Source organism: Mastigoproctus giganteus, chromosome 12 (assembly GCF_048544385.1).
Source record: "Mastigoproctus giganteus isolate SK-2022 chromosome 12, ASM4854438v1, whole genome shotgun sequence".
Taxonomy (NCBI): Eukaryota; Metazoa; Arthropoda; class Arachnida; order Uropygi; family Thelyphonidae; genus Mastigoproctus; species Mastigoproctus giganteus.
Genome location: NC_143586.1, coordinates 57,056,415 through 57,082,199, shown reverse-complemented (window position 1 = coordinate 57,082,199; position 25,785 = coordinate 57,056,415). Strand labels below are relative to the sequence as shown.

At 37.1% G+C, this 25,785-nt stretch overlaps 1 protein-coding gene across 1 annotated transcript in view; it reads right to left on the bottom strand.

The window, feature by feature from the left end:
* LOC150077083 (serine/threonine-protein phosphatase 4 regulatory subunit 4-like) overlaps positions 1-25,785 on the bottom strand; it is a 297,317-nt gene that overhangs the window by 150,330 nt on the left and 121,202 nt on the right. The window contains exons 8-11 of the mRNA XM_090386255.1: positions 22,663-22,785; positions 15,996-16,114; positions 13,608-13,685; positions 9,059-9,178 (exon numbers count right to left, since the gene is read on the bottom strand). Of these exons, the coding sequence (XP_090242381.1) occupies positions 9,059-9,178; positions 13,608-13,685; positions 15,996-16,114; positions 22,663-22,785 (440 nt within the window). The remainder of the gene's footprint in view (positions 1-9,058; positions 9,179-13,607; positions 13,686-15,995; positions 16,115-22,662; positions 22,786-25,785) is intronic.

Sequence of the window (25,785 nt, the reverse complement as noted above, 5' to 3'; positions counted from 1 at the left end):
AACTTACTCCTATTCTTTGCCGCCTTTTTTCACTTTCTTATTCCAAAGGTGTTTTTCCTTCTGCTTGGAAATTTGCTCATATCCAGTTAGTTCCTAAAAAGGGTGACAAATCCCTCCCATCCAATTATCGTCCCATTGTAATTACTTCTACTCTTTCTAAAGTAATGGAGAAATCAATTAACCGCCAACTCTTAAACTACCTAGAAACCTTCAGTCTGATCAATGATTGCCAGTATGGATTCCGTCAGTGTCGATCCACTGGTGATATTCTGGCTTATGTTACCCATTTATGGACTAATTCAATGGAAAGGTTCAGTGAAACACAAGAAGTTGCTCTTGACATCTCAAAGGCTTTCGATCCTGTTTGGCATAAAGGTCTTCTAAACAAGCTTCCACAATGTGGTTTTCCAACTGTTTTTTGTAATTGGCTATCCAGTTTTCTCTCTGATCGCTCACTGAGGGTGATGGTAGATGGCTCTCTCTCTTCTAACTTCTGCACTAATGCCGGTTTCCACCAAGGTTCAGTTCTTTCCCCCACTCTTTTCCTCTTGTATATTAATGACCTTCTTCCATTGACTGGAAATCCTATCCATAGTTTTGCCGATGATAGCACATTGCATTCCACTTTCCATTTTGAGAAACCTTGCCCTGCTCAATCAGCTTCAACTTCTCGAAAATCTGCTACCAATTCCTTAAATTCCGATCTTCAGGTAATTCTCTAGTGGGACAAAGACAATTTAGTTGATTTCAACTGTCTAAAACTCATTCTTGTCTTATATCTCGCAAAAAAGGATTCTTCTGCTCCTATGCTTATCTTTGGTGACACTCCAATTTCTAAGCAAAATGATATATCTCTTTTGGGGATTACCCTGACTCCTAATCTCTCTTGGCACAAGCACATTACAAATATTGCTTCCTCTGCATCTAAAAAACTTGGTTTTCTCTTTCGCTCTCGGCGTTACTTTTCTTCCAAGCAGCTACTCACTCTGTATAAATCGCAAATCCGCCCTACCATGGAATATTGTTCCCATATCTGGGGTGGTGCCCCCAAAACCTCTCTCAGACTTCTTGATTCCATTCAGAAGAGGGCAGTTAGGTTAATTAATGATTCATCTCTAACAGAGTCTCTCCACTCGCTGTCTCAGACGTACTGTTTCTGCTGCATTCCTCTTCTACAGATACTTCCATGGGCACTGTTCTTCTGAATTGGCTTCTATGATTCCCGCTCTGTCTTTCAAAACAGTCCAAACACATGCACAGCCACCAGCCAACATCCATTTACTGTCCAACTTCAAACTCACAGAACCAACTTTTCATCTTCCTCGTTTATTCATTCAACTGCCGTTTCCTGGAACAATCTTCCTTCATACGTATTTCCTGAAAATTACAGTCGACAGAAGTTCATGTCCAATGTCAACAAATATCTTCTTTCGTCTTCTCAACCTCCAACCCAAGCACGGTACTAAGTATTATAGGTTCTAATACCTCTCGTGTTTGGAGTTTACTTTTAAAGAAAAAGAAAAAAAAAAAAAAAAAAAAAAATCAGCCAAAAAAAAAAAAAAAAAAACCCTCCCATTCCATTCGTTCCAAATGCCTGTCCAGCTCAGCCTTAAATTTATTTAGGCCATTAGCTTTCACAACAAAAGATGGAAGCCTGTTCCACCAATCAACTACCCGCCGGCTAAAGGTAAATTTCTGCACATCCATTCTACAACTATCTTTCCTCAATTTGAAACTGTGCCCCCTCAGGTTCTTAGTCTGAGCAAGACGAAGAATCGCATCAGCATTCAGCTTGCTCAACCCATTCAAGGCCTTATACTCCTCAATCAGATCACCTCGCAGGTGCCTACTTTCTAGGTGCTGCAATTTGCAGAACTTAAGCGTTTCTTGGTAAGAGCACCACCTTGTTTCCCTCACCAATCTTGTTGCCCTTCTTTGTACTCGTTCTAGCAACTCTACATCCTTCCTAAAAGCCTCCAGACCTGTACGCAGTACTCTAGGTTTGGCCTGACCACTGCCTTGTATAACAGGATTAACACCTCGCTGTCCCTGCTAGCAAAATTCCTATATATCATTGACAAGCCTCCATGACCTGCCCTGGCAGCCCGTCTGCACTGCTCAGCGAACTTCATATTTGGCTGTACAATTACCCCCAGGTCTTTTTCACTTTCCACTTCCTTGAGTGTAGTACCACCCAGCTGGTACGTTTCTCTTCCGTTATTGCTACCCATATGCAGTACTTTGCATTTGTCAATGTTAAACTCCAGATGCCACTTCTCAGCACATTTTCCCAACTTATCTAGATCCAGTTGGAGTAGCATACTGTCATTACTGTCGTTAACAACCCTGCCAATCTTTGTATCATCTGCAAATTTGGACATTAAACCTGATATACCTTCATCAATATCATTGATAAATATACAAAACAACAATGGGCCCAACATCAAACCCTGGGGAACTCCACTAATAACATTTGTCCACGAAGAGCAGTGTCCATTGATTACCACTCTCTGTCGTCTCCCACTCAACCATCCCTTTATGCATTGTAGCAGCTTACTCTTGATACCATACCTCTCCAATTTGTTGTTGTTGTTGGTATGAAAGTTTCACGACACAAGGGCAACTGTGGCCAGTATGTGTCTGTCAGCGTCATTACGTTCATTTTAATGATTTAGGATGGATATATCAGAGTGTATTTATTATTCCTAGATGTTTAATGTATATAAAGAGCTCACTTAGGTTTGCCTTGTCACCAAGTACATGAGAGAGGGTTAGAGGAGTTTGCAAATGATTGGAAGGATGTGGCTCGAATGGCTGAATAGGATGGACAATCAATCAGGATATGCCTTACTGTAAGTTGTATCTGACAGACACAGCAGAGCGGTGGAGCTTCTCTTAAAAGTAAATGTTTGTGAGTGAGGAAGGTATGTCCAATGCGCAGTCTTGTTAATATAACTTCCTCCTGTCTATTTGTACGTGAGCTAGATCGCCACAAACATAGGTCTTTTTTTATTCTGCGAAGTTTATTGCACGATTGGTCCCTCCAAAGTTGTTTCCAGATGGAAGTATATTTGGTACGAAATACATCCCTGTAATCTGTAAATGGTACAAACTGAAAGTTATCTTGTATATTAAGATCTGGATTTTTTGCGGCTTGGTCTGCATGATCATTTCCTAGAATTCCAGCATGGCTGGGAATCCATCAGATAGACACTTGTTTTCTTGCTTTATGCAAAACTCTGAGTTGTTTTTTGATATGCTTAATCAAGGAATTTGAGGAATGTTTGCTATTCTGTAAAGCTGCTACTGCACTAAGGGAGTCAGTATAGATCAGAGCAGGTAGAAGTTGATGCTTGGTAATATCATCCAGTGCTAGTTTAATAGCATATAATTCTGCTGTGAAAATACTGCAAACATGAGGCAAGGAGACAGATATAATATATTCCGGTAAAACTACTGCGGCACCTACTGAGTTGTTCGATTTTGAACCATCCGTGTAAATCTGATGACTGTTTCTATTTTCAAAACTGTGCAGTGCATGAAGCTTCTGTATAACGATTGGAGAGATCTCTTTTTTATTCCTGTTTGTAAGATGTGATATGGATAAAGGCACAGTCGGAATCCAATGAGGTTCTGAGTTTATATCTACTGCAGAAATGTGCTGGAAATGTATTTCCCAAACTTGAGCTAAGTGTCTGAGGCGCAGTCCTACTGGTTTATTTTCATTTGGCTTGTAATCATAATTACTCGTCCATGGTGGATTGTGAATAATGGACCAATTTGGATGTGATGGTTGACCATATATTTTTGCCGCATACATGCACAGTAGATAATCTCGTTGAAGATGCAGCGGGGGTTCCGAAGCATCTGCATACAGGCTGTAGATTGGTGAAGTTCTAAATGCTCCTAGAGCTATGCAGAGAGCATTATGGTGAACGGTATCTAGGCGACGTAAGATGCTCCTTCTTGCTGAAGCATATACAGGAGATCCATAATCTAAACGAGATCTAATCAAAGTTTTATATAATAGTAATAATGTGGACCTGTCGGCTCCCCAGGCCATTGAAGATACTGTGCGCAAGATGTTAAGTTTTAAGAGGCAACTAGTTCGAAGTCTTAGTATATGTTCCTGAAAGTTTAGTTTTCTATCTATTGTTAAGCCCAAAAAGGAGAAATTTTGAACAACAGGTACAGCAATTTTATTTAAGTATAAGACCGGTTCAGGATGAAGACCATGCATTATACAGAAGTGTATAACAACTGATTTTTTCTCAGATATTCTATTTATTTTGAGTCCATACTTCTATTTTGTTTATGGATAATTGCAGCTGTCGTTCAATTGTGTTCATGCTTTGTGATTGAAATGAAATGGAAAGATCATCTGCATACATATATATTTCTAATGGTGGGGGTATAACCTTTGTGATATTGTTCACCCGCAGTGCAAACAGGGTTGCACTTAATACTGAGCCCTGGGGAACCCCTTCCTGTTGTATATAGATTGTAGATAAACAGCCTTTATATTGTACCTGAAATGTTCTGTCGGAAAAAAATTTTTCTATAAATTGTGGAAGTTGTCCTCTGTATCCTAATTGAAATAGATCTCGTAGTATTCCGAATCTCCATGTTGTGTCAAAGGCTTTTTCAAGATCTAGGTTTACCATCACCATATGCTGCTTTCTTATAAACGAGTTTCTAATATTTGTTTCCACTTTGACATGTAGGTCAAGTGTCGATCTATTTTTCCTAAATCCAAATTGGTGGGGTGATAAAACATTCTCTTTTTCCAGCAACCACTTAAGTCTATTATGCACCATTCGTTCAAGGATTTTTCCTAAGCAGCTGGTCAGTGAAATCGGGCGATAATTATATGTATAGGAAGGATCTTTTCCGGGTTTGGGAAATGCAAGGACAATTGCATGCCGCCATATGGATGGATACAGGTTGTTCAGAAAAATTCTATTATATAGTGCTAGCAGGATTTCCAGACAATCAGAGTTTAGGTGTTGTATCATAGCATAATAAATGCCATCGGGACCTGGTGCGCTATTTGGTAATTTTGTAATGGTTGTAAGTAATTCCTCTTTTAGAAATGGTAGATTATAGGAATGAGATATCTTTGTAGAGAAATTCAACTTACTCCGTTCAGCTTGCTCTTTATATTTTTGAAAGTCATTGCTGTAGCTTGTAACTGCTGATATGGAAGCGAAAGAGTCAGCCAAAATTTCTGATATCTTGTCTGTTTAAAAAACGTCCTGCCCTTTCCAATGGAAGATTGGAGATTGTGTGATTGGATATCTTCCACTTAAAATCCGAATTTTTTTCCACACCAAACCAGGATTCGAGTTCCTAGTAAGTGAGGAAGCGAACACGATCCAAGACTTTTTCTTTGCTTTTTTCCGAATTCTCCTTGCTTCAGCTTTGGCTTTTTTATATGCAATTAAATTGGCGGTAGTTGGATATTGACGGAATCTATTCCATGCACAATTTTGTTTTTGCTGTTGCACATTCTGGATTCCACCAAGAGTTGTATCGTGCCTGCCTTGACTTACTTATTTGAGGTATTGTAGCTTTGGAAGCTTCTAGCAGTTGATCGTTGATATATAAGACAGCATCATCTATTGGCAGGGTTTCTATTAATTGCTTATCCAGTTTGATTAATTGCATATATTTACTCCAATTAGCTTTTTTAAAATTCCATACTGTTCTGGTTCCTTCTGTAAGAGTTGACTGTTGTAAGGATTATTCAACACGAACCATTCTATACCATGATAAATTGATGGAGAACATATTGTTAAGTCTATTGCAGAGGTGATACCTGTAGACAAACTGATATAAGTGTGAGATCCGGTATTCAGTAAATTCAGTTGTTGATCATCTATGAAAGTTTCGATTATGTTACCTCTACTGTCTGTGTGAGTAGATCCCCACAAATGATGATGGGCATTCATATCTCCCATAAGGCAGTAGGGAGGTTGGAGCTGCATAGTTAGATCGTTTAATTCCGATCTGGAGAGAGGGATATTTGGTGGAAGATAAATGGACGAGATTGTGATAGAAATTCCGATCGCTATTCTTACTGCTACTGCTTCTAAGTTGGTTCTTAATGTTGTTTGCTTAGCTGGTATATGAGTATTCACCAAAATTGCCACTCCTCCTTTGGCAGTTCTGTTATCATTCCTGTCTCTCCGGAAAAGTGTATAATTTTGAAATGTGGGTGAAGATTGAGGTGTTAGATGGGTCTCCTGAAGGCAAATGCAGGCCGGTTTATACTGCTGAATAATATCTTTTATTTCATCCAATTTTCCACGTAAACCACGACAGTTCCATTGTATAATAATATGTTGCATTATTTAGGTCTCGGGACGATTTGCTGAATCTGACTGCGCTTTTGAGTTTTTCCGTTTATCATATTTGGGTCTATCTTTCTTCGGAAAATTAGGACGAGGTGTATCAATATCTTCTGCAGGGTTAGTTCTAGTACGTTCTCTCTCTGTTCATCAGTGTCCATTTGGTCTATGTTTGTTTGTTTCTGTTCACACAGTTTACTAGATGATGTTTGCTTTGTTTTTGAAGATTTTACTTCTGATTTCTGCTTTCCAGGCATCGAAGTATCCTGTTCTTTACCACTGGATGTTTCTTGTGAAACTGTTTTTGTCATCAATATTACTTTACTCCAGTCTATAATTTGATTTAGAGGTATTACTACCTCCGTTTGAGTGGCTATAGTTTGCTGTCGTTTCACTGCTGAAGCATAGGAACGTGAAGGTTTGGTTGCAAGTATCTGTTTTCTTGCTTCCGGATAAGACACTTTATTTTCTACTTTGTATTTTTGAATTTGCTTTCCCAATACCCACATTTCGCATGTCTTCGAAAAAGCAGGATGATTTTCGTGACAATTGGGACAGAGTGGTGTAGCGGATGTGCAGTTTGCTTGATTGTGGTCTTTTGATCCACAGAGTGGACAGATGGGATCACTGCGACATGTCGCCTGAGAGTGTCCGTATCGCTGACAGTTATAACACCTTATTGGATTTGGTATATATGGTCGGATTTTGCAATTTAAATATCCTGCTTTAACTGAATGGGGAAGAGAAGGATTGTTAAAGGTGAGAATTACTGATCGGGTTGGAATGAGAATTCCGTCTTTCTTCATCATTATCCTCCTAACATGTATAACTTGTTGTTCTGTTAGCTCGCTCAGTAGTTCTTCCTCTGAAACAGTCAAAAGGTCCCATTTGGTAATAACACCTTTCGATGTATTCAGGGAATTATGTGGGGTAATTTCAACTGGTAGTCCTGCAAAAGTTTTCATTTGTAGCAATTTTTCCGATTGATGACTTAATGAGGTTTCTACTAAGAGATCACCTGATTGTAATCGTTTTATCATTTTTGGTGATCCAACCATGGACTCTATAGTCTTCTGAACTAAGAAAGGGGATAATTTCCCAACGGGTTGTGATGATAACGAATGTATCACCAAAAAAAACAGGGACAGTAGGCTGAGAGCTGTTTATTTTCATTCTCTTAGCCTGAGACATGTTCAGCTGTAAGTCGTCACATTTATTGGAGTTAACTTTCTCCAATCTTGTATTATTAGTTTTTTGGTCCATTTTCAACTCCTTTTAGTCCTGGGTGATGTCTTTTCACCCAGGTCCAGCCCCACCACGGGGAGGCAGGAGTAGTGCCACCAAGTGACCAAGCGAGTAAAATAGAAGGTTAGTACAAGGAAAAATTAAGAAAGGTTATTTTCCTTTCTGAAACTTCTTCCTTATACTTTAAGAAAGAGAACTTTTATTATATATTTGAATAACGGAAGAAAAAACGTGTGAACTCAAAGTGAAAAGCTTATCTCTCTAATATAATCGCAATAGAATTCGCAGGGAAGATCGCTTGGCCTCAAGATTCGCTTGGCACCCGGGGCCTCTCCAATTTGTACAGCAGTCTTCCATGTGCAACAGTATCAAAAGCTTTCCTGAAATCCAAGTATATGATATCAAAATTATTGTTGGCATTCAGTTCCTTTGTGACCACATCACAGTTGTTGTTGTTGTTGTTGTTATTTGGTTTTTAGGAGCATTAGCAACTAAGGCCATATCGCTCCGGGATATGCGGTGGTCATTCCCTGACCTTTCCGCATCCTCCGTATTTGGTGGTGACGGGCTCGAACCCCGGTCTAATCAAGAAGCGTGTGCTACGCACTGCTGCTCCTTCCCACCTGGCTACGGAGGCACCCCACATCATAGTAACCAATCAAACTGGTCAGACAAGACCTCCCTTTGACAAACCCATTCTGTGTCTTAACTATTACTGCAGTCTTGTCTAGATGATCCTGCAATACTTCTTTAACCAATGATTCCATTATTTTCCCTGGAACACAAGTTAAACTAACAGGTCTATAGTTACTTGTGTCACCATTTGAACCTCCTTTGTGAATTGGTGATACATTTGCACATCTCCAATCCACGGGGGACCTCCCCTGAGTCCAAGGAAGCTCTCATAATTATGGCTAAGAATACAGTATGGCTAGAAATACAGTAGCAGCAGATATCAAACATAGAGAAAGAGACATCAGTTTGTGGGTTGCAAAGGCTCATAATGAAATGGCTGCATTGTTCTTTGCTTGAGGTATTTAAGGCTTTAGTAAACTAAATAAGCATCTGAATTAAGGAAGGGCAGAAGGATGGCAAACAGGACATAAGAAAATCTGCTTTTACCCATAGCGTGTTATTAATTATTGGAATAAATTTCCATCTAATCTTGTAAAACTGGGACAGGAAATTTCAATTTAGTCTCCAGTATGTAAAGTTAAATGTATAGGAAAATTGAAGGAAAGGTTGGGTAGAGACCTGTATGGAATCGGGTGGCCTATTTTAATTTATTATTATTATTATTTTTTAAAACCTAATGTAATAAGGCTGACTTCCTACATCAGTTTTCCTTTATTGATACTAATACCAAGTTTTTCTAAAATCGTTATTAAAATGAAGTAGAAGTTTTTTTCATGATCTTAAAATTCTATAAATTACTATGTTGATAGTGTAATTGAAATTCTTACTTCGTGAAATCCAGATGCGATCGTCCTTCGAACATTATAATGAGGATCTGAGCAAAGGTCAGAAAATGTTCTATATAATTCTTCACGGAAGTTCTCTGGCCCAGCAAAGAGCACCATAGCCTATATTAAATGGAAATTCTATTTAGATCTTTTCCTATGCAGCACATTAAGGAAAATAATAAAGTTATTACAGCAAAAGTAATTTTATCCAAAATTATGTGGGTGCAGCTAAAGTCTGGATTTTCCAAATGTCTGAATGCTAATTCTACAAAATTTCTTACTAGCTTTTCAAATATATCATTCTTCTTATAGTAATAACTAATTTTTTGCATACGGTAGTAGGCATATTCTATTGTCTGAAATTTGTAAATAGTAAAGCCATTATTATAAAAAAAATAATCTGATGGAATTTACAAATTAAAAAAAGAAAAAAAAAAAATATCTACTGTCTATTTATTGTATTGGGTAGTAAAGCATATGTAACCAAACAGTTACAGATCTTTTTACATCACAAATAACTAAGTGGGCAGTAAAGATACATACTGTAGCAGACTTTATAGGTGAGCTTGTTACTGATTGAGCTATAATCAGTTGAATCATCTATTAAATTTATAATTAGCATATCACCTAGGACAGTAATGGCAATCCTTTTCTGACATGTATGTAAAAAATGGCATGGAAAATATAGCATTTTTCATATGCCATAAAAATTTTAAAGTGTTTTAATTTTAAAAGGACTATATCTCAATCAGCAACAAGCTCAAATTGTGCATCAATGAACTAACAGTAACTGCAAGTTTCTATCAAGAACTTTGTTGCTTCATAATTTTGTGCACAATTACATTACAGTTTTCATTGCTAGATTGGACTGATAGACCATAAAACAAATTTGTCTTAAAACAAAATATCAGTTACTTTTTTATAGTTTAAACTATTTATGATTGGCCCATGCCAGTATATTGTATGTCATTGATTTGCCATCACTGACTTAGGATATTCAGGCATTACTTAGAACTTTTTTGAATAGTTCATGCATATATTTACCTATTTAAAGAAAGCACTTCTGACCATTTAAAAATTTTTAAATGGTCAGAAGTGCTTTCTTTATCATGCTGGTCATTTCACAGTCTCATGATTTGTTGGGTGGTAAAGCAAGGTTTTGATTTCACAGAGCTAACCCAGTGGCACACAAAAATTCATAGGCATGTGGGGATCATTTGATCCTATTCAACGAAGATTTCTTAAATTTTTGATAAACCAAGGGGAAAACGTTTCTAGAAACATACTGTGAGTTAATCTAGATAAGAGTGGCAGCAGTATTTCCCAACCTGTAATCTGTAGACCACTTGTGGTACATGTAACGTATGAAAGTGGACCACCGGACTTGACAGTAATGCAGAGTTTTCTTTTGCAGTAGGCAACAATACACATATGCCTGTAACAACCTAACATATATTACACATGTTAAGTATGAGTACATTTAACTGTATTTGAAAAACAGCTATTAATATAATTGCACATAGAGTTTAATATTTTTTGTGATCTGTGGGTTCCACCTCAAATATAAAAGTGGTCCGTGTTTCTACTTCTAATATAAAAGTGGTCTGTATCTGGGGAGGGAGAGGGGAATGGTTGGGAAACACTGATTTAGAGCAAAAACCAACCTAAGAAAAAGTGAGGGTGGAAGTGATGATCCCCACACAAATTCCAATGGTTAAGGTGCCAAAATCAAGTTTTTTAGAATAAACAGGTGTCAGGATCGAGCATATCTATTTATTTGGCCATCAGGCTTTATGAAATACAGTCAATGTCATCCAACAACATCTTCATTAATGGCAGAATTTATTCATTAATTCAGTCTACTTAATTCAATTAATGATTAAATTCAATTTGTGATTAAATCAAATTTGTTATTTAAATTAATAATTTAAACAACAGTAATAACCTGCTGCATAAAAATACAGTACAATTAATGTATATAGTTAACATGCTTAATATTTATGTCACAAACTCTGAGCTTTGCATGCATGTGTGTGCACAGACACACCTCATTACTAACTCATAATTATTGATGAATACCACTTGCAGACTTGCAAGTAGTATTCATCAATAATTATGATCATATTCTGAAAGCACACAACAACCTTAATATGTTACTAGAACAGCACTTGAAAAGAGTAATGCTAATGTTGCTTGTCAGATATATTTTTTTTCCTATATAGTAAATGTGTTACAATTTTTTTTATCCTTTGGCACTCATTATCCTTTAATTAAATGAAGTTGCCAGCATAAAAAATATGGCAGCTGCTTATGTACATAAAGTGCAGTGTCATCAAAATCCGGAAGCATTAGCAGTCCAGGTAAGTGCCTGCCTGGCAACCCAAAGGTTGCGGGTTTGAATCCCGCCTCGGGCTTGGATCAGAGTAAAATGCAAAAACTTTGGGAGATGCATTATGTCCACAGAAGCCAATGCACCAACAACTAACCAAAAAAAAAAAAAAAAAAAAAGCAGTCCAGGTTTTTGTCATTATGAGTTTTTGGTGCAAGGGGCACCTATCAATGTATTCAAGGCTAGATATGGTAATTGCTATGGAGGCAATCAGAAGTAGTCATATAATTGTATTTGAGTGACCAAAAATTTCAGAAAGTTATGTCATTTCCTATAATATGGCAAAGTGACAAAATTTTTTTTAGATTAAAGAGAGAATTGTAGGAAAAGAGTAAAACATTATTGTACAAGACACATTCAACAAGTGTATGTGAGCGGTGTGCACACTGTGGAGGATTATCTCCTCACAAGAAGAAAAAGATAAATATGATGAATATGGCCAAGTCAGATTCTGGTGGGAATAGTCCAGGTACTTGAAAGCCAGATAACTGAGCTTATGCCTTTGCAATTGATGATCACAGAAATAACAGATTCAGGATGAAGAAATAGAAAAAACAAATCACACTAAGAGAACAGATATAATATCATAATATCCAAGTTCATATTATTTTGGAAATCTGATAGAGGCTGACGTAGATAGAGTAGGTGATATCTCGATGTAAAACAGTTTTATATTAAGCCTCCCCTTTCAAGATAGACTCTGTAATAAATTCAATTTTAGAACTAGTCAGGGACAGACTGGCATGGGCGCTAGGTGATAATTGCTACTGGGACCAATAGTGTTCGAAGTGTGTTACTGCTGAAAAAAAAAGGGGGGGGGGGAGATAAAACTGTTGGGAGATGCCAGGGCCAACTGCAGCCATCCACCCCTAGAAGTAGTATAATATTGAGGCAACCTGTTATGAAGATGATGAAAGTTGCACTATATGAATACCACAGATACAAAGTTGGACAACGTTAAGACAATTCTTTGTGTGTGTGTGTGTGTGTGTGTGTGTGTGTCCACGCGCGCGCGCACACACACACACGCCACACATGTATTGAGAGTGAGAGAGAAAGAAAGAGAGATTAGTGAATTTATATAGTAAAATGGTTTAATTATAAAATTTACATCTGTATGATTATTATCATTGAAAGGGTTGCCAGGTATTCCAATTTGTGCAGAACTATCCCAGGCTGAACAATATTTTCCTAGAGCACAGAGAAAATAAATTCAATTTTTTAAATTAATTATTAGTTCTTAAAAAGAAATATGCAGGAATGATGATATAAATTTAATTTTAAAGTGTTTTCTCCTGTAAAGAAGCTGCAACAATCAATTGAAGTTTAGTAGTTTAATGTCCATCTGAGGATGTGACATCTTAGGTACAAAAATACTCACTTATTCTTTCTATAGATTTTCCTACCATCATCCTGTGCCTAGTTTGTCTAGGTCCGTTAAAATTTGCTATTACTCTTATGTTTGAGGGTTCTTACTTTTGCTTCCCTTGCTACCAACAATGTTAGAAATTTTCTCTCAGCTTAGTTGGTTTTCATTGAGTGACAGTGTTGTAGCTAAATTTTCTGTGTATAAAGAGTGTGTACAAACTGATCTTATCTCAGTCTCTCAATTTACCAATCTTCATCATCATTACTGATTTGTCTTGCGGGCTTAAAAATGAATGAAATATACAGGATTTTCCATTTACCATGCAACCCACTGATCAACAGTATGTAGTGAGATAACCATGGTAACAAAACATGCTGTTATTGTGGTAACAAAACTTGCTGGTTTAGGTTTTTCTGGTGCATCATGCAAATGAACCTTCTGCCAGCAGCTGAAACCTCACCTCTTGTGACTTCATTCTGTAGGACTGGACTAAGAAAGATCATCACAATAAACCTAAAAATATATATGGCACAGGGCAAAATTAACCATATTCTCAACAGTGTTCCTGAATACATGATATGAACAGAATTAGTAGCCAAAATTCCTGTTTGTCTAAAGAAATATTGTCATGGTGCAGGAGCATATGTAGAGTGAATATGAATATTTGACTGAAAACTGCATTATACTGAATAATTTATGGTTGGCTTCATTAAAACTGATTAAGAAATAGAGAATCTGTATGAAAATAAACTAATAATATATTAATAAAATTTTAACTAATAGGAACTTACAGGAAAGTTATAGGCACAAGCATGTCGACATTCTGTGAACCTATCATGATTGTCCACCAATGGAACAATATCAGGCATCTATGAAATATAGCATAAAATTATCAAAACAGATAACATAGAACTATAAAATATTTATATAAGGGCTGTTCATATGAAACACAAAAATATGTATGTTTTACATTATGTTTAAAAAGATTAAGCAAAATTCACTTTAAGTGTTTTTACATTTGTTTTAGAGTTATGCAAGAAACTGACTCCCTTGGTGTAGAATTCAGCAGATTGTTCTTCAAATTCTTATAATTTTCATTATTCCATGCCTATGCAAAAATGTATACCTCTGAGAACTTTTTAAAAGGCACCAAAAATGTTGTAATCACATAAACAAAAGATGTGAGTTGCAAGAAAAATATTTCAGCACCTCTCAATGAAATCTCTATAGTGAGGCATTCATAATCCTTGCTATGTGGGGAGTGCATTAGCATGCAGTAACACAACATGAAGGATGCTCTCATGGTGTGATACGACTGAAACAAAACCTAGTACATGCTCCTCTTTTTCTATATGGGATTACAACTAATACAACATGTTCAGTTTTAGCAGATGACAGCAGCTCTCAAAATCAGAGGAGGAGGAAATTAGTATTAGTAGTGGCAAATGATGTACATCTGTACTAAGTCACGCCTTATTCGAGGCGTGACTTAGTACAGATGTATACCGATGGATCCTCTGACGAGACGATCCTCAAGGGCGGAGCAGGCATACACACCACCCTGACAAATACTACAAAAATGCAACAAAGCATAGGTGCAGGCAGCATCGCCTCTAACTTTACATGTGAGCTAAGGGCAATCCTTGAGGCCCTAAATAGTTATATTTCACTAAGAGACATAGACAGAGCCAGAGGGCTTGTAATCTTCTGCGACTCAAGAGCGGCCCTGCTGGCAATAAAACATGGATGCACAGGACTCACACAGGACATTCACCGACATTTGGAGACAGTTCATCAATTGGGAAAGAGCTGCACACTACAGTGGATGCCTGCGCATGTGGGTATAGAAGGAAATGAGGCGGCCGATAAACTGGCAAAAGAGGCAAGAAACTTAAATCACAACACCTCAAAAACCATAACTCTAGATGATGCTAACGCCATCGCCAGACACAGACTCAGACAGAAACATATAGAAACTGATCACCAAATCTGCGAGATTAATGCAAATAGGAACATCACTAAGACCATTGCCAGACTGAGAACTCGACACATGGCAGGTATGAAAATTAGTGCGGATGGTACCAGAACTTAAACTTTGCAGAAACTGTCCAAAAGAACAGCTTACTCCGGAACACATCTTCAGCTGTCCTGCAATTCAGGCGACTTTGCAAAGCATTGACGAATCCCCTTTTCAGGGAGAACTTTATAACGAAAAGATCGTGGACTTAGCTAAAGCAGTGATATCAGCGCATGGTTCAATTTGACTTCAAATGGACACGACACCAACCAACCAAATGATGTAAGAAAGCAAGTGTATACAGTATCAGTCTAAAAAAATAATAATAAACCACTTCCCACATCACCTGTCCAACCCCTCTAATAATTTGTATAGTTTCTTCCTTAAATTTTTTCAAACTATCTACTTTTGCAACACCAGATGAAAATTTGTTCCAACAAGCAACTATTTGCTGGTTGTAAGCAAATTTCCACACATCTATCTTGCAATGATCCTTCCTCAATTTAAATTCATGCCCCCTCATATGTGCTGTGTGAGCAAGAAGAAGGATACTATCAGCATTTAACTTACTCAATTCATTCATATCCTTAAACTCCTCAATCAGATCTCCTTGCAGGTGCCTAGTTTTGAGTTGCTGTAATTTGCAGAACTGATGTCTTTCTTGGTTCCTTTCACTAATCTAACTTGCTCTTTTCTGCACTTGTTCCAACAGATCCACATCCTTCTTAAAATGTTTATTCTAAACTGTATACAGTACTCCTGATGTGGCCTAAGGAGGATAATCACCTCCCTATCCCCACTGACAAAATTCCTGCACGCCACTGGAAAAACTTCGTAAGCTGTCCTAGCAGCCTGTCTGCACTGTTCAGAGAACTTCATGTCTGACTTCACAATTATTTCTAAATCTTTTTCATTCTCTACTACTCTAAATGTAGTACCATACATTGGGTATGTTATTTTATGATTACTGCTATCCATATGCAGTACCTTACATTTTTTAGTCACAAGCATCTAAATTGAACATCTGAAGTTAAAAAAAAAAAAAAAAAAAAAAACAGCTATTACTGTTTTCTACTGATTACCTATAGTACACATAACTTATTACTGAACAATTGAAGAATAAATCTGCATTTCAATAAACATCAAAAATTTAATTACTTACAGGAGCTAAGCTTATGAAATCGCCATCTTGGGTTTCACACTTATGATGAGGTAATCCTAGTTTGGCTAACTCACGGTAATAGTTCAGAAACCACCTGTGTTGTTCTGATGTCAGGTTAACTAAAAAAGAAATATATATTCAAAAAGGTTTAAACACGTTAAGGGAATTCCAGAATATTATCATCAAAGAAAAAACTATATAAATAAGTCTTAATAAATACATTTACAAAGAAAAGTGACTAACTTGCCCATGATGTGAAAAACAAAAAAAAAAAGCCCTGGAAGGTTCCTTCTGTTCTGTGAAACTCAAACACAGGCCATTTCCACAGGGTATGGAAGGTATTTAGAATTAGCACTCAGAATCATAGGTGTTTAGAATTAGCACTCAGGCAGCCACACCCATGGGGAATCAGTAAATTGTGTCTGTAAAATGAATATAATCCATAAGTCACTATGTATACTGTCAGTTTGCCTATTTATGGAAATCTTTAGTTTCTGGAAACATGCTGCTTGTCTGAAAATGAATGGCTGTTGGCTGACACATCTGCTACATAAATTAGATATTCTTTCTTTCATATTTAATTATTGTATAAAATGTGTTTTTTTGTCTTTATTATTATTATTGCTTCCTGATTGGGGGTTCCACCTTGTGACGGGTATTGCTACCAAGCAATACCCGTTATTATTATTATTGATGTAAAATAGTTTCTTCTTTTGATTACATTAGTACTTGTATTTAACTGTTTATTCCTTTATCTGGCAAAACATATTAATAGGTGCACATGCATAAGATTGAATTTGCATGCTCTGAATAGTTTTCTGAACTGGAAAATGGAAGCAACTATTAGTTTCACAGTTTAATTTTATGATTTTAATTTTTTTTTATTCTTTTCAGCAGAATTAATAAAGGTTTTGTTTTGTTGAAAATAATGTATAAAAAAACAAAATTTTAAATTTTTCATTAAAAAATGAAAAAAAAATCACATTTAATAAGTCTTGAAATCCATTTATAAAAGATCGAACACTGTGTATTTTGAGCAAAATTCATTAAACTAAAAACTTTTTCCAGAAATAAAAAACAAAGCTGGGCAACTGTCAGGTGCTGCACAACTGTTGTCTGTTATGAACAGAGACATGACCATTGCTGCATTACAGAGCAAAGCATCTCACACTGACCAGGGAAAAAAAAATCAATGAGAAATATTCAAAATTGCCTACACTATATGCTTCTTAAAATGCATATTTTTTTGTATTTTTTACCTTGCACTTGAGTATTTCATGCCAATATTGGCTGAATGAGAGAGAGAGAGAGAGAGAGAGAGAGAGAGAGAGAGAGAGATTAATGTAAATGAATATTCTTTGTTTAGCTTTCAACATATCATTATATTGTTAAAACAAAGGATTATATTCAAGAAATATTCTGGAATACTTCTTGACATTCCAACAATATTGAACGGTGCATAAAATGCATTGTATGCCTGCTTATGTCAGTTGTGCCTGAAGCATCATAAGTGAGAAAACTAGCTGTACACAGAGTATGCCACTGAGTGTTTAATTTAAAAAATATATCTTAAAATGTACTTGCTATTTAAAAAAACTTATTACTTGTAAATGTATTCATTATAATCTTTTTTAAAATAAAGGATAACATTGCAAAGCTAGAATAGCCTTCTGCAGGCGAAGATTTTTACGGCTCCGGCTAATAGAGAAGTTTTTTATATTTTTTCTGTTTTATTAACTTAAAAAGGCATATTAACTTATTTTCTAGAGTAGCTTTATATTCCTAGTTATGATACTTAGTTTAATTTTTAACTTTGATAGAGATTTTGTAGGTTATTACTTAGCATCGGTAAGGGTATCCAATCCATGTGTTTTACAAGCTTTGCAGCTCCGGAAAACACAAAGTGTTTAGCTATATTTAGACCTAGTCAAGATCCTTGGTTTATTCTGAATTTAGATAGTGAGATTTTGGAAGTTAATTAATACTTAGTGTCAGTACTAGCATAGCATAGCATAGTATAGTATAGTACTATACTGCACTATCAATTATTCAGTAAAATTTATTAAACTTGTTAAACTTCACTGTTAATTAAATTGTATTTTTTTTAATTAAATACATATAATGACTTAGATTTTACAAATGTGACATTATTAATTAATACATAACTTGATATGGAAGTTACATAACGAAACTCAGAGATAATACTCGATACTGAAAAAATATATATAGATATATAGTGTTATAACTGCATTTGGATATAAGTTTAGGGTTATAATTTTGTACTGAAATTGAATCGGAATAATGACTCAGACCAAAGCAGCAAAGCAAAAAGCTCAAGCTAATGGGAGTGCTGTGGCTCAGGGGAGAACTGAGGGGGGCAGTTGCCCTCTGAATCACAGCCTTTTAAAATGCACTGCTTGTTTGATGTTTGTGGATCAATCAGGTACGGGACATAATATTGCCAAGGGGAATGTCTTTGTGTGTGCACGACGTAAGGAGTGAGGAAATCAGGTGACAACTCAGAATTGTTATGAGCCTATATAAGAGCTTGAAGGACAGTAGTAGTAGTAGTGGCATGTGATGCAAGAAAGCAAGTGTTTGAGCTTATGCAGCATCAGCCAAAAAAAAAAAAATCACACCCTTCCTTCCAAATGCTTGTCCAGTTCCTCCTTAAATTTATTTAACCTATCAACTTCCATGACAGGGTGGATGCCCTCGAAGTATCTAAATCGAGGGACTCATCAACACCAGAGCTTGCACTTGATCATCACGCAACACAGTGGCAACCCCAAGGCAGAATGCGCTGGTCCTGCAGGAACTAGTAGTTGTCAGTGACTCTATTGTCAGGGTAACGGGGAACATAGTGTGTAAAAAGGATAGGTGGAACAGGACCAGGGTGTCTACCATGGGCAAAGGTTGATGACGTTGTAGAGCAGATATCATCTTTTAAGGGCACAAAAGGTGATACTGCTGTACAAGACAACCATGTTGGTACATATTAAGAGTAGGAGACAAGTGGAATTACTTAACAAGTACAGGTCACGGTCGAAAAAAAGCCGCAAATTAGGGTTGAATTTGAAAGTGTCTGCAATTCTTCCCAGACACGATAGGAGGGAGTATATGATGAGAGCCTTGTCGATCAATTCGGCCCTGGAAAGTTTGTGGAAGGATCAAGGGGTAGCATTTTTTTCAGTCTGGTCTGTGCTTGTTAACAGGAGAGACTGTTTCTACAGGGATGGGATACACTTAAATAGAAAGGGCGCAAGAATATTTGCCGATACTATCAAGGCAGTGTTAGGTGGGTCAGAAAATTGTTAGCTTGGGAGGATACATGGAATAATAGATTAACAGTAGCCGCTGGCAGAGGTGAAAGTGATTCTTGCACTGCTTCTATTGGAATGAGCAGCAGCCTGGAAAACGAGATTCAGAGTATTTCAGAGACTGCTGGGAGTCATTGCGGTACAAGTTAACACATGGGTTGTGTTAGGGTAGCTAAGAATAGGAACAGGTGCATATATACTTGCATATACACCAATGCTAGAAGCTTGGTAAATAAATTTGATGAATTTGAGGTGTTGATCAAAACATCTAAGGCAGATATTGTTGGGATATTAGAGATGTGGTGTCACACATATATAAGGAATGCAGAACTGGAATTTAGGGAGTACAATGTGTACAGGAAGGATAGACAGGATAGAAAGGGAGGGGAGGGTCATGCTATTAGTTAAGAAACATAAAATTGAAGGAAGTGAAGCCAGTCGACATCGCTGGACAGTGTAGTGTCGAGTCAGTTTGGTGTGACATAAGCACTGGGAGATCAAAATTGAAAATAGGAGTGTGTTACAGGCCTAATGTCTCTGATGAGTATAATAAAAACCTATACAGGGACACAGAGTAGGCCAGTAAATCAGGAGTCTTATAATGGGGATTTTAATTCCCGGATATTGACTGGAATTTGTGGGTTGGTCACTCACACACTAGCAAGGCTTTTGTGGATTTATTGGATGATTGTTTTCTACATCGGCATGTCCAGGAGGCAACCAGAGGGAGTAATACTCTTGATCTGCTTATCAGTAGTGATTCTTCATGCATTAAGAATCTGCAGATAAAGGAACCACTAGGTGGCAGTTATCACAGTGTGCTGAAGTGGGATTTACTCAAAGAGGTAACTACCATCAGGAGTAAAGGGAAGGGTTTTTGCTTTCGTAAAGGTGACTACGGTGGTCTGAGACAGTATTTAAATTCCATACAGTGGGACCAACTGATGATGTTAACAACAGCAAATTCAAAATGGGAGGCATTCAAAGGATTAATCTTGGAAGCTACTAGGCTTTACATACCAACTAAGAAATATTGTTCAAGGTTTAGGCCTAAATGAATGTCAGAATAACTAATGAGACATGTGGCAGAGAAGAAAAATGCATGAGATACATATAAATTAATGGATGACATGGATGCCTATGATAGATGTAAGCTGGTCTGTAACAAAGTCACAAAGCAGATTAGGCAGGCAAAGGCAGATTATGAGAAATCTTTGGCAAAGGATGCAAAGAAAAACAGCAAACAGTTCTTTGCCTATGTAAACTCTAGATGGAAAGGGATGATTAAGATTGGTCCACTGGATATTGATGATTCAACTCTTGATGATCCTGCTCAGGTGGCTAACAAAATAAATGAGTATTTTGCATCTACATTCACAAATGAGGAGTTATTTAGGGAAGGGAATGCCGGAGGTGAATTAAACTCTGGCAGTGATCTATATGATTTTGTAATAACTGAGAGGAAATTGGAGGAGAAATTGTTGAAGATAAACATAAACAAGGCACCCGGTTGGATGGGATCTATCCAGTTGTATTAAAAGGAGGCAGCAAAGGAAGTAAGCACACCCTTAGCCATAATTATGAGAGCTTCATTGGACTCAGGGGAGGTACCCATGGACTGGAGATGTCCAAATGTGACCACAATTCACAAAGGAGGATCAAAGGGCGACAAGCAATTATAGACATGTTAGTTTAACTTCTGTTCCAGGGTAATTAGTGGAAGCACTGGTTAAAGAGGCAGTGCAGGATCATCTAGACAAGACTTCAGTTATAGCTCGGACATGGCATGGGTTTGTGAAGGGGAAGTCTTGTCTGACAAATTTCAGTGGATACTATGATGTGGTCACAAAGGAACTGGATGCAGGGAATAACTTTGATATCATATATTTGGATCTTAGAAAGGCTTTTGATACTGTTGCACATGGAAGACTGCTGCACAAATTGGCGCAGTGTGGCATAGGAGGCAAATTGCTGCTATGGATAAAGGGATGGTTTAGTTGGAGAGGACAGAGAGTGGTAATCAATGGACACTACTCTTTGTGGACTAATGTTATTAGTTGAGTCATTCAGAGTTCAGTGTTGGGTCCATTGTTGTTTTCTGTATTTATAAATGATATTGATGATGGTATATCAAGCTTAATGTCCAAGTTTGCAGACAATATGAAGGTAGGCAGGGTTGTTAAGGAGACTAATGAGAGTATGTTGCTGCAACAGGATCTAGAAAAGTTGAGCAGATGGGCTGAGAGGTGGCAAATGAAGTTTAACATTGACAAATGTAAAGTACTACATATGGGAAGCAGCACCCCTAGAGTAACATATAAACTCTGTGGTACTACACTAACAGTGGTAGAGAATGAAAAGGACCTGGGGGTAATTATGCAGGCAGATACGAAGTTTTCTGAGCAGTGCAGATGGTCTGTAAGAGTAGCTCATGATGTCTTGTCAATGATATACAGGAATTTTTCAAGCAGGAAAAAGGAGGTGATTATCCCCTTGTTTAAGGCAATGGTCAGTTCACACCAATGGTCAGTCCACACCATAAAATGAGGCCACCAGACCTCATTTATATAGAGGTCTGGAGGCCTCATTTTAAGAAGGATGTAGAGTTGTTGGAATAAGTACAGAGAAGGGCAACAAGATTAGTGAACAGAACAAAGGGTTGCTCTTATGAAGAAAAGCTTAAGTTTTGCAGATTACAGTGTCTGGAGATTAGGCATCTGCTAGGTGATCTGACTGAGGTGTATAAAGCCTTGAATGGTTTGAATATGCTCAATGCTGATGGGATTCTTCCTCTTGCTCAGAATAATCACCTGAGAGGGCATAAATTAAAATTGAGGAAAGACATTTGTAGGATAGATGTGCAGAAGTTTGCCTTTAGCCAGTAGGTGGTTGATTGCTGAAACAGACTTCCATGTTTTGTTGTGGAAGTTGATAGCCTAAATAAATTTAAGGCTGAGCTGAACAGTTATTTGAAACGAATGGAGGGGTGAAATGGGAGCATTTTTTTTTTTTTTTTTGGCTGATGCTGCATAAGATTGCTTTCTTGCATCGTATGCCTCTCTCTACTAATGCTAATTTCAATATTATTAAATGATGCTTTACACATAGATGCATCTAATATTATATAATTAAATTAATGTACTTAATTAAAATACATTATTACACACTAAAGTACTAAGCTGCAAATTCTTCTAAGGAATCAATGGTTAATAATTCTGAGAGCTTCCTTGAGCAAGTCAGGAGACCCTAAATAACATTTGACTAACCTGGATTAGGTAATGTTTAAAGATATGCAAAATATGATAATGTTTTCCAATATAAGATAAACTGTAAATAATTCACTTTACCTGCTAATCCATGACACAACCTTCCAAGCTGTCTGGATACTACAGGGAGTGTAGCATCTTCTGTTCTCATTGAATTTTCGCAGAACTTTTTGACCAATGGTATGATAGCTTGAATACATGTTTCTGAAAGTTAAAGAAAAGCAAGCTTTATATACTATATAATACTGTTCCGTTCATTAAATATACAACTTAGAAGATCAAACCAAGTTTTCCAAAAAATATATCGATTTCATACTGCAAAATGTCTGCCATTAGTAGATGGCCATTTCAGCACTTATTGGCACACATCAGTAGGTAACAAGGCATAGTCAGTGAAAGACCTGCCAACTTGGTGTGAAATAATTCCACAATATGGGAGGTGCTATATGGTATCAATAGTTTAAAACTCAAATAAATTTAGAACAAAAGCTTCAGGTATTTGAGCTATAAAATGTACTATACATGGGTTGACAAAAGCTTCAGTTATGTATATAGCAAAGGACAAACCAAGTTTGCTAAAAAATGCACTGATCTCAAATTGGAAAGTAAGTCACCACATATTGCCTTAGTACTGCACTTATACTTCAATTAGAGAGCACTAATCTTTAAAGAGAAACACAACGTTATTTATTTTAAATGTGATCTGTGCCTGGTTTCCCACTGAAAAGTGCCAGTAAGTACCAAAACAATAAGTATATCTTGGTAAGGGCTCACACTTCATGCATAGCAGTTTAATAGCTCTCATTTAACCAGAGCTTTTGTTCTAAATTTACTTGAGTTTTAGAAGTTGAAAATACATAAAGTGCTATGGTATCATAGTGCTTTAAGTATTTTCAACTTCTAAAACGCAACCAACACTTTACCACAAAATAGTATGCTATACTATTATATAGCATACACAAATTATACAAATTTGTATATACAAGGGCTGTTCAATAAAGAATGACCATAATTTTTTTTTCACAACATACCTTTCTTAACCTTACATATATTTTGATGGTCTCAAATTAGTCTCCATTTGATGAAATGCACTTACTCTAACATTTCTGCCATCTCTTCAAAAACATGGTGGAAGCCATTTTTTAACATGCTTTTGAGAATCGCCTCTAATGTCTTTACCACTTTGTAAAGATGCTAGGAGTTTGGTAAATAGATTTGATGAATTGTATTGCTCAAAACATCAAAGGCAGATATTGTTGGGATATCAGAGACACAGTGTCACACAGATATAAGGAATGCAGAACTGGAATTTGGGGAGTACAATGTGTACAGGAAGGATACACAGGATAGGAAGGGAGGAGAGGTTATGCTATTAGTTAAGAAACACATAAAATCCAAGGAAGTGAAGCCAGTCGACATCGCTGGACAGTGCAGTGTCAAGTCAGTTTGGTGTGACATAAGCACTGGGAGATCAAAATTGAGAGTAGAAGTGTGTTATAGGCCTAATGACTCTGATGAGTATAATAAGAAACTGTACAGGGAAATAGAGTGGGTCAGTAAATCAGAGAGTCTTATAATGGGGGATTTTAATTTCCCAGATATTGACTGGAATTTGTGGGTTGGTCACTCACACACTAGCAAGGTTTTTGTGGATTTACTGGATGATTGTTTTCTACATCAGCATGTTCGGGAGGCAACTAGAGGGAGTAATACTCTTGATATGATTATCAGTAATGATTCTTCATGCATTAAGAATCTGCAGATAAAGGAACCACTAGGTGGCAGTGATCACAGTGTGCTGAAGTGGGATTAACTCAAAGAGGTAACTACCATCAGGGGTAAAGGAAAGGGTTTTTGCTTTCGTAAAGGCGACTACGGTGGTCTGAGACAGTATTTAAATTCTATATGATGGAACCAACTGACGATGTTACCAACAGTAAATTAAAAATGGGAAGCATTCAAAGAATTAATCTTGAAAGCTACTAGGCTTTAAAAACCAACTAAGAAATATTGTTCAAGGTTTAGGCCTAAATGGATGTTGGATGAACTAATGAGACATATCCCTGCTAGAAAAATTCCTGTATATCATGGACAAGACACTGAGCTACTCTTGCATACCGGCTGCACTGCTCAGAAAACTTCATATCTGCCTACACAATTACCCCCAGGTCCTTTTCGTTCTCTACCACTGTCAGTGTAGTACCACAGAGTTGATACATATAAGGACACTATATGGCAGAGAAGAAAAATGCATGGGATACATATAAATTAATGATGACATGGAAGCTTATGATACATATAAGCTGGTCTGTAACCAAGTCACAAAGGAGATTAGGCAGGCAAAGGCAGATTATGAGAAATCCTTGGCAAAGGATGCAAAGAAACACAGCAAAGAGTTCTTTACCTATGTAAACTCTAGAAGGAAAGGAATGAATCAGATTGGTCCACTGGATACTGATGGTTCAACTGTTGATCCTGCTCAGGTGGCTAATAAACTAAATGAGTATTCTGCATCTACATTCACACATGAGGAGTTATTCAGGAAGGGGAATGCCAGAGCTAAATTAAACTCTGGCAGTGAGCTAGATAATTTTTAATAACTGAGAGCAAGTGTAGAGGAGAAATTGTTGAAGATACACATAAGAAAGGCACCTGAGGTGGAATGGGATCTATCCAGTTATATTAAAGGAGGCAACAAAGGAAGTAAGCAAACCCTTAGCCATAATTATGACAGCTTCTTTGTACTCAGGGGAGGTACCCATGGACTGGAGATGTGCAAATGTGACCCCAATTCACAAAGGAAAATCAAAGGGCGACACAAGTAATTATAGACCTGTTCGTTTAACTTCTGTTCCAGGAAAATTAATGGAGGCACTGGTTAAAGAAACAATGCAGGATCATCTAGACAAGACTTCAATTATAGCTCGGACACAGCATGGTTTTGTAAAGGGAAAGTCTTGCCTGACCAATTTGATTGAATACTATGATGTGGTTACAAAGGAACTGGATGCAGGGAATAACTTTGATATCATATATTTGGATCTTAGAAAGGCTTTTGATACTGTTGCACATGGAAGACTGCTGAAGAAATTGGAGCAGTGTAGCATTGGAGGCAAATTGCTGCTATGGATAAAGGGACGGTTGAGTGGGAGAAGACAGAGAGTGGTAATCAATGGACACTGCTCATCGTGGACTAATGTTATT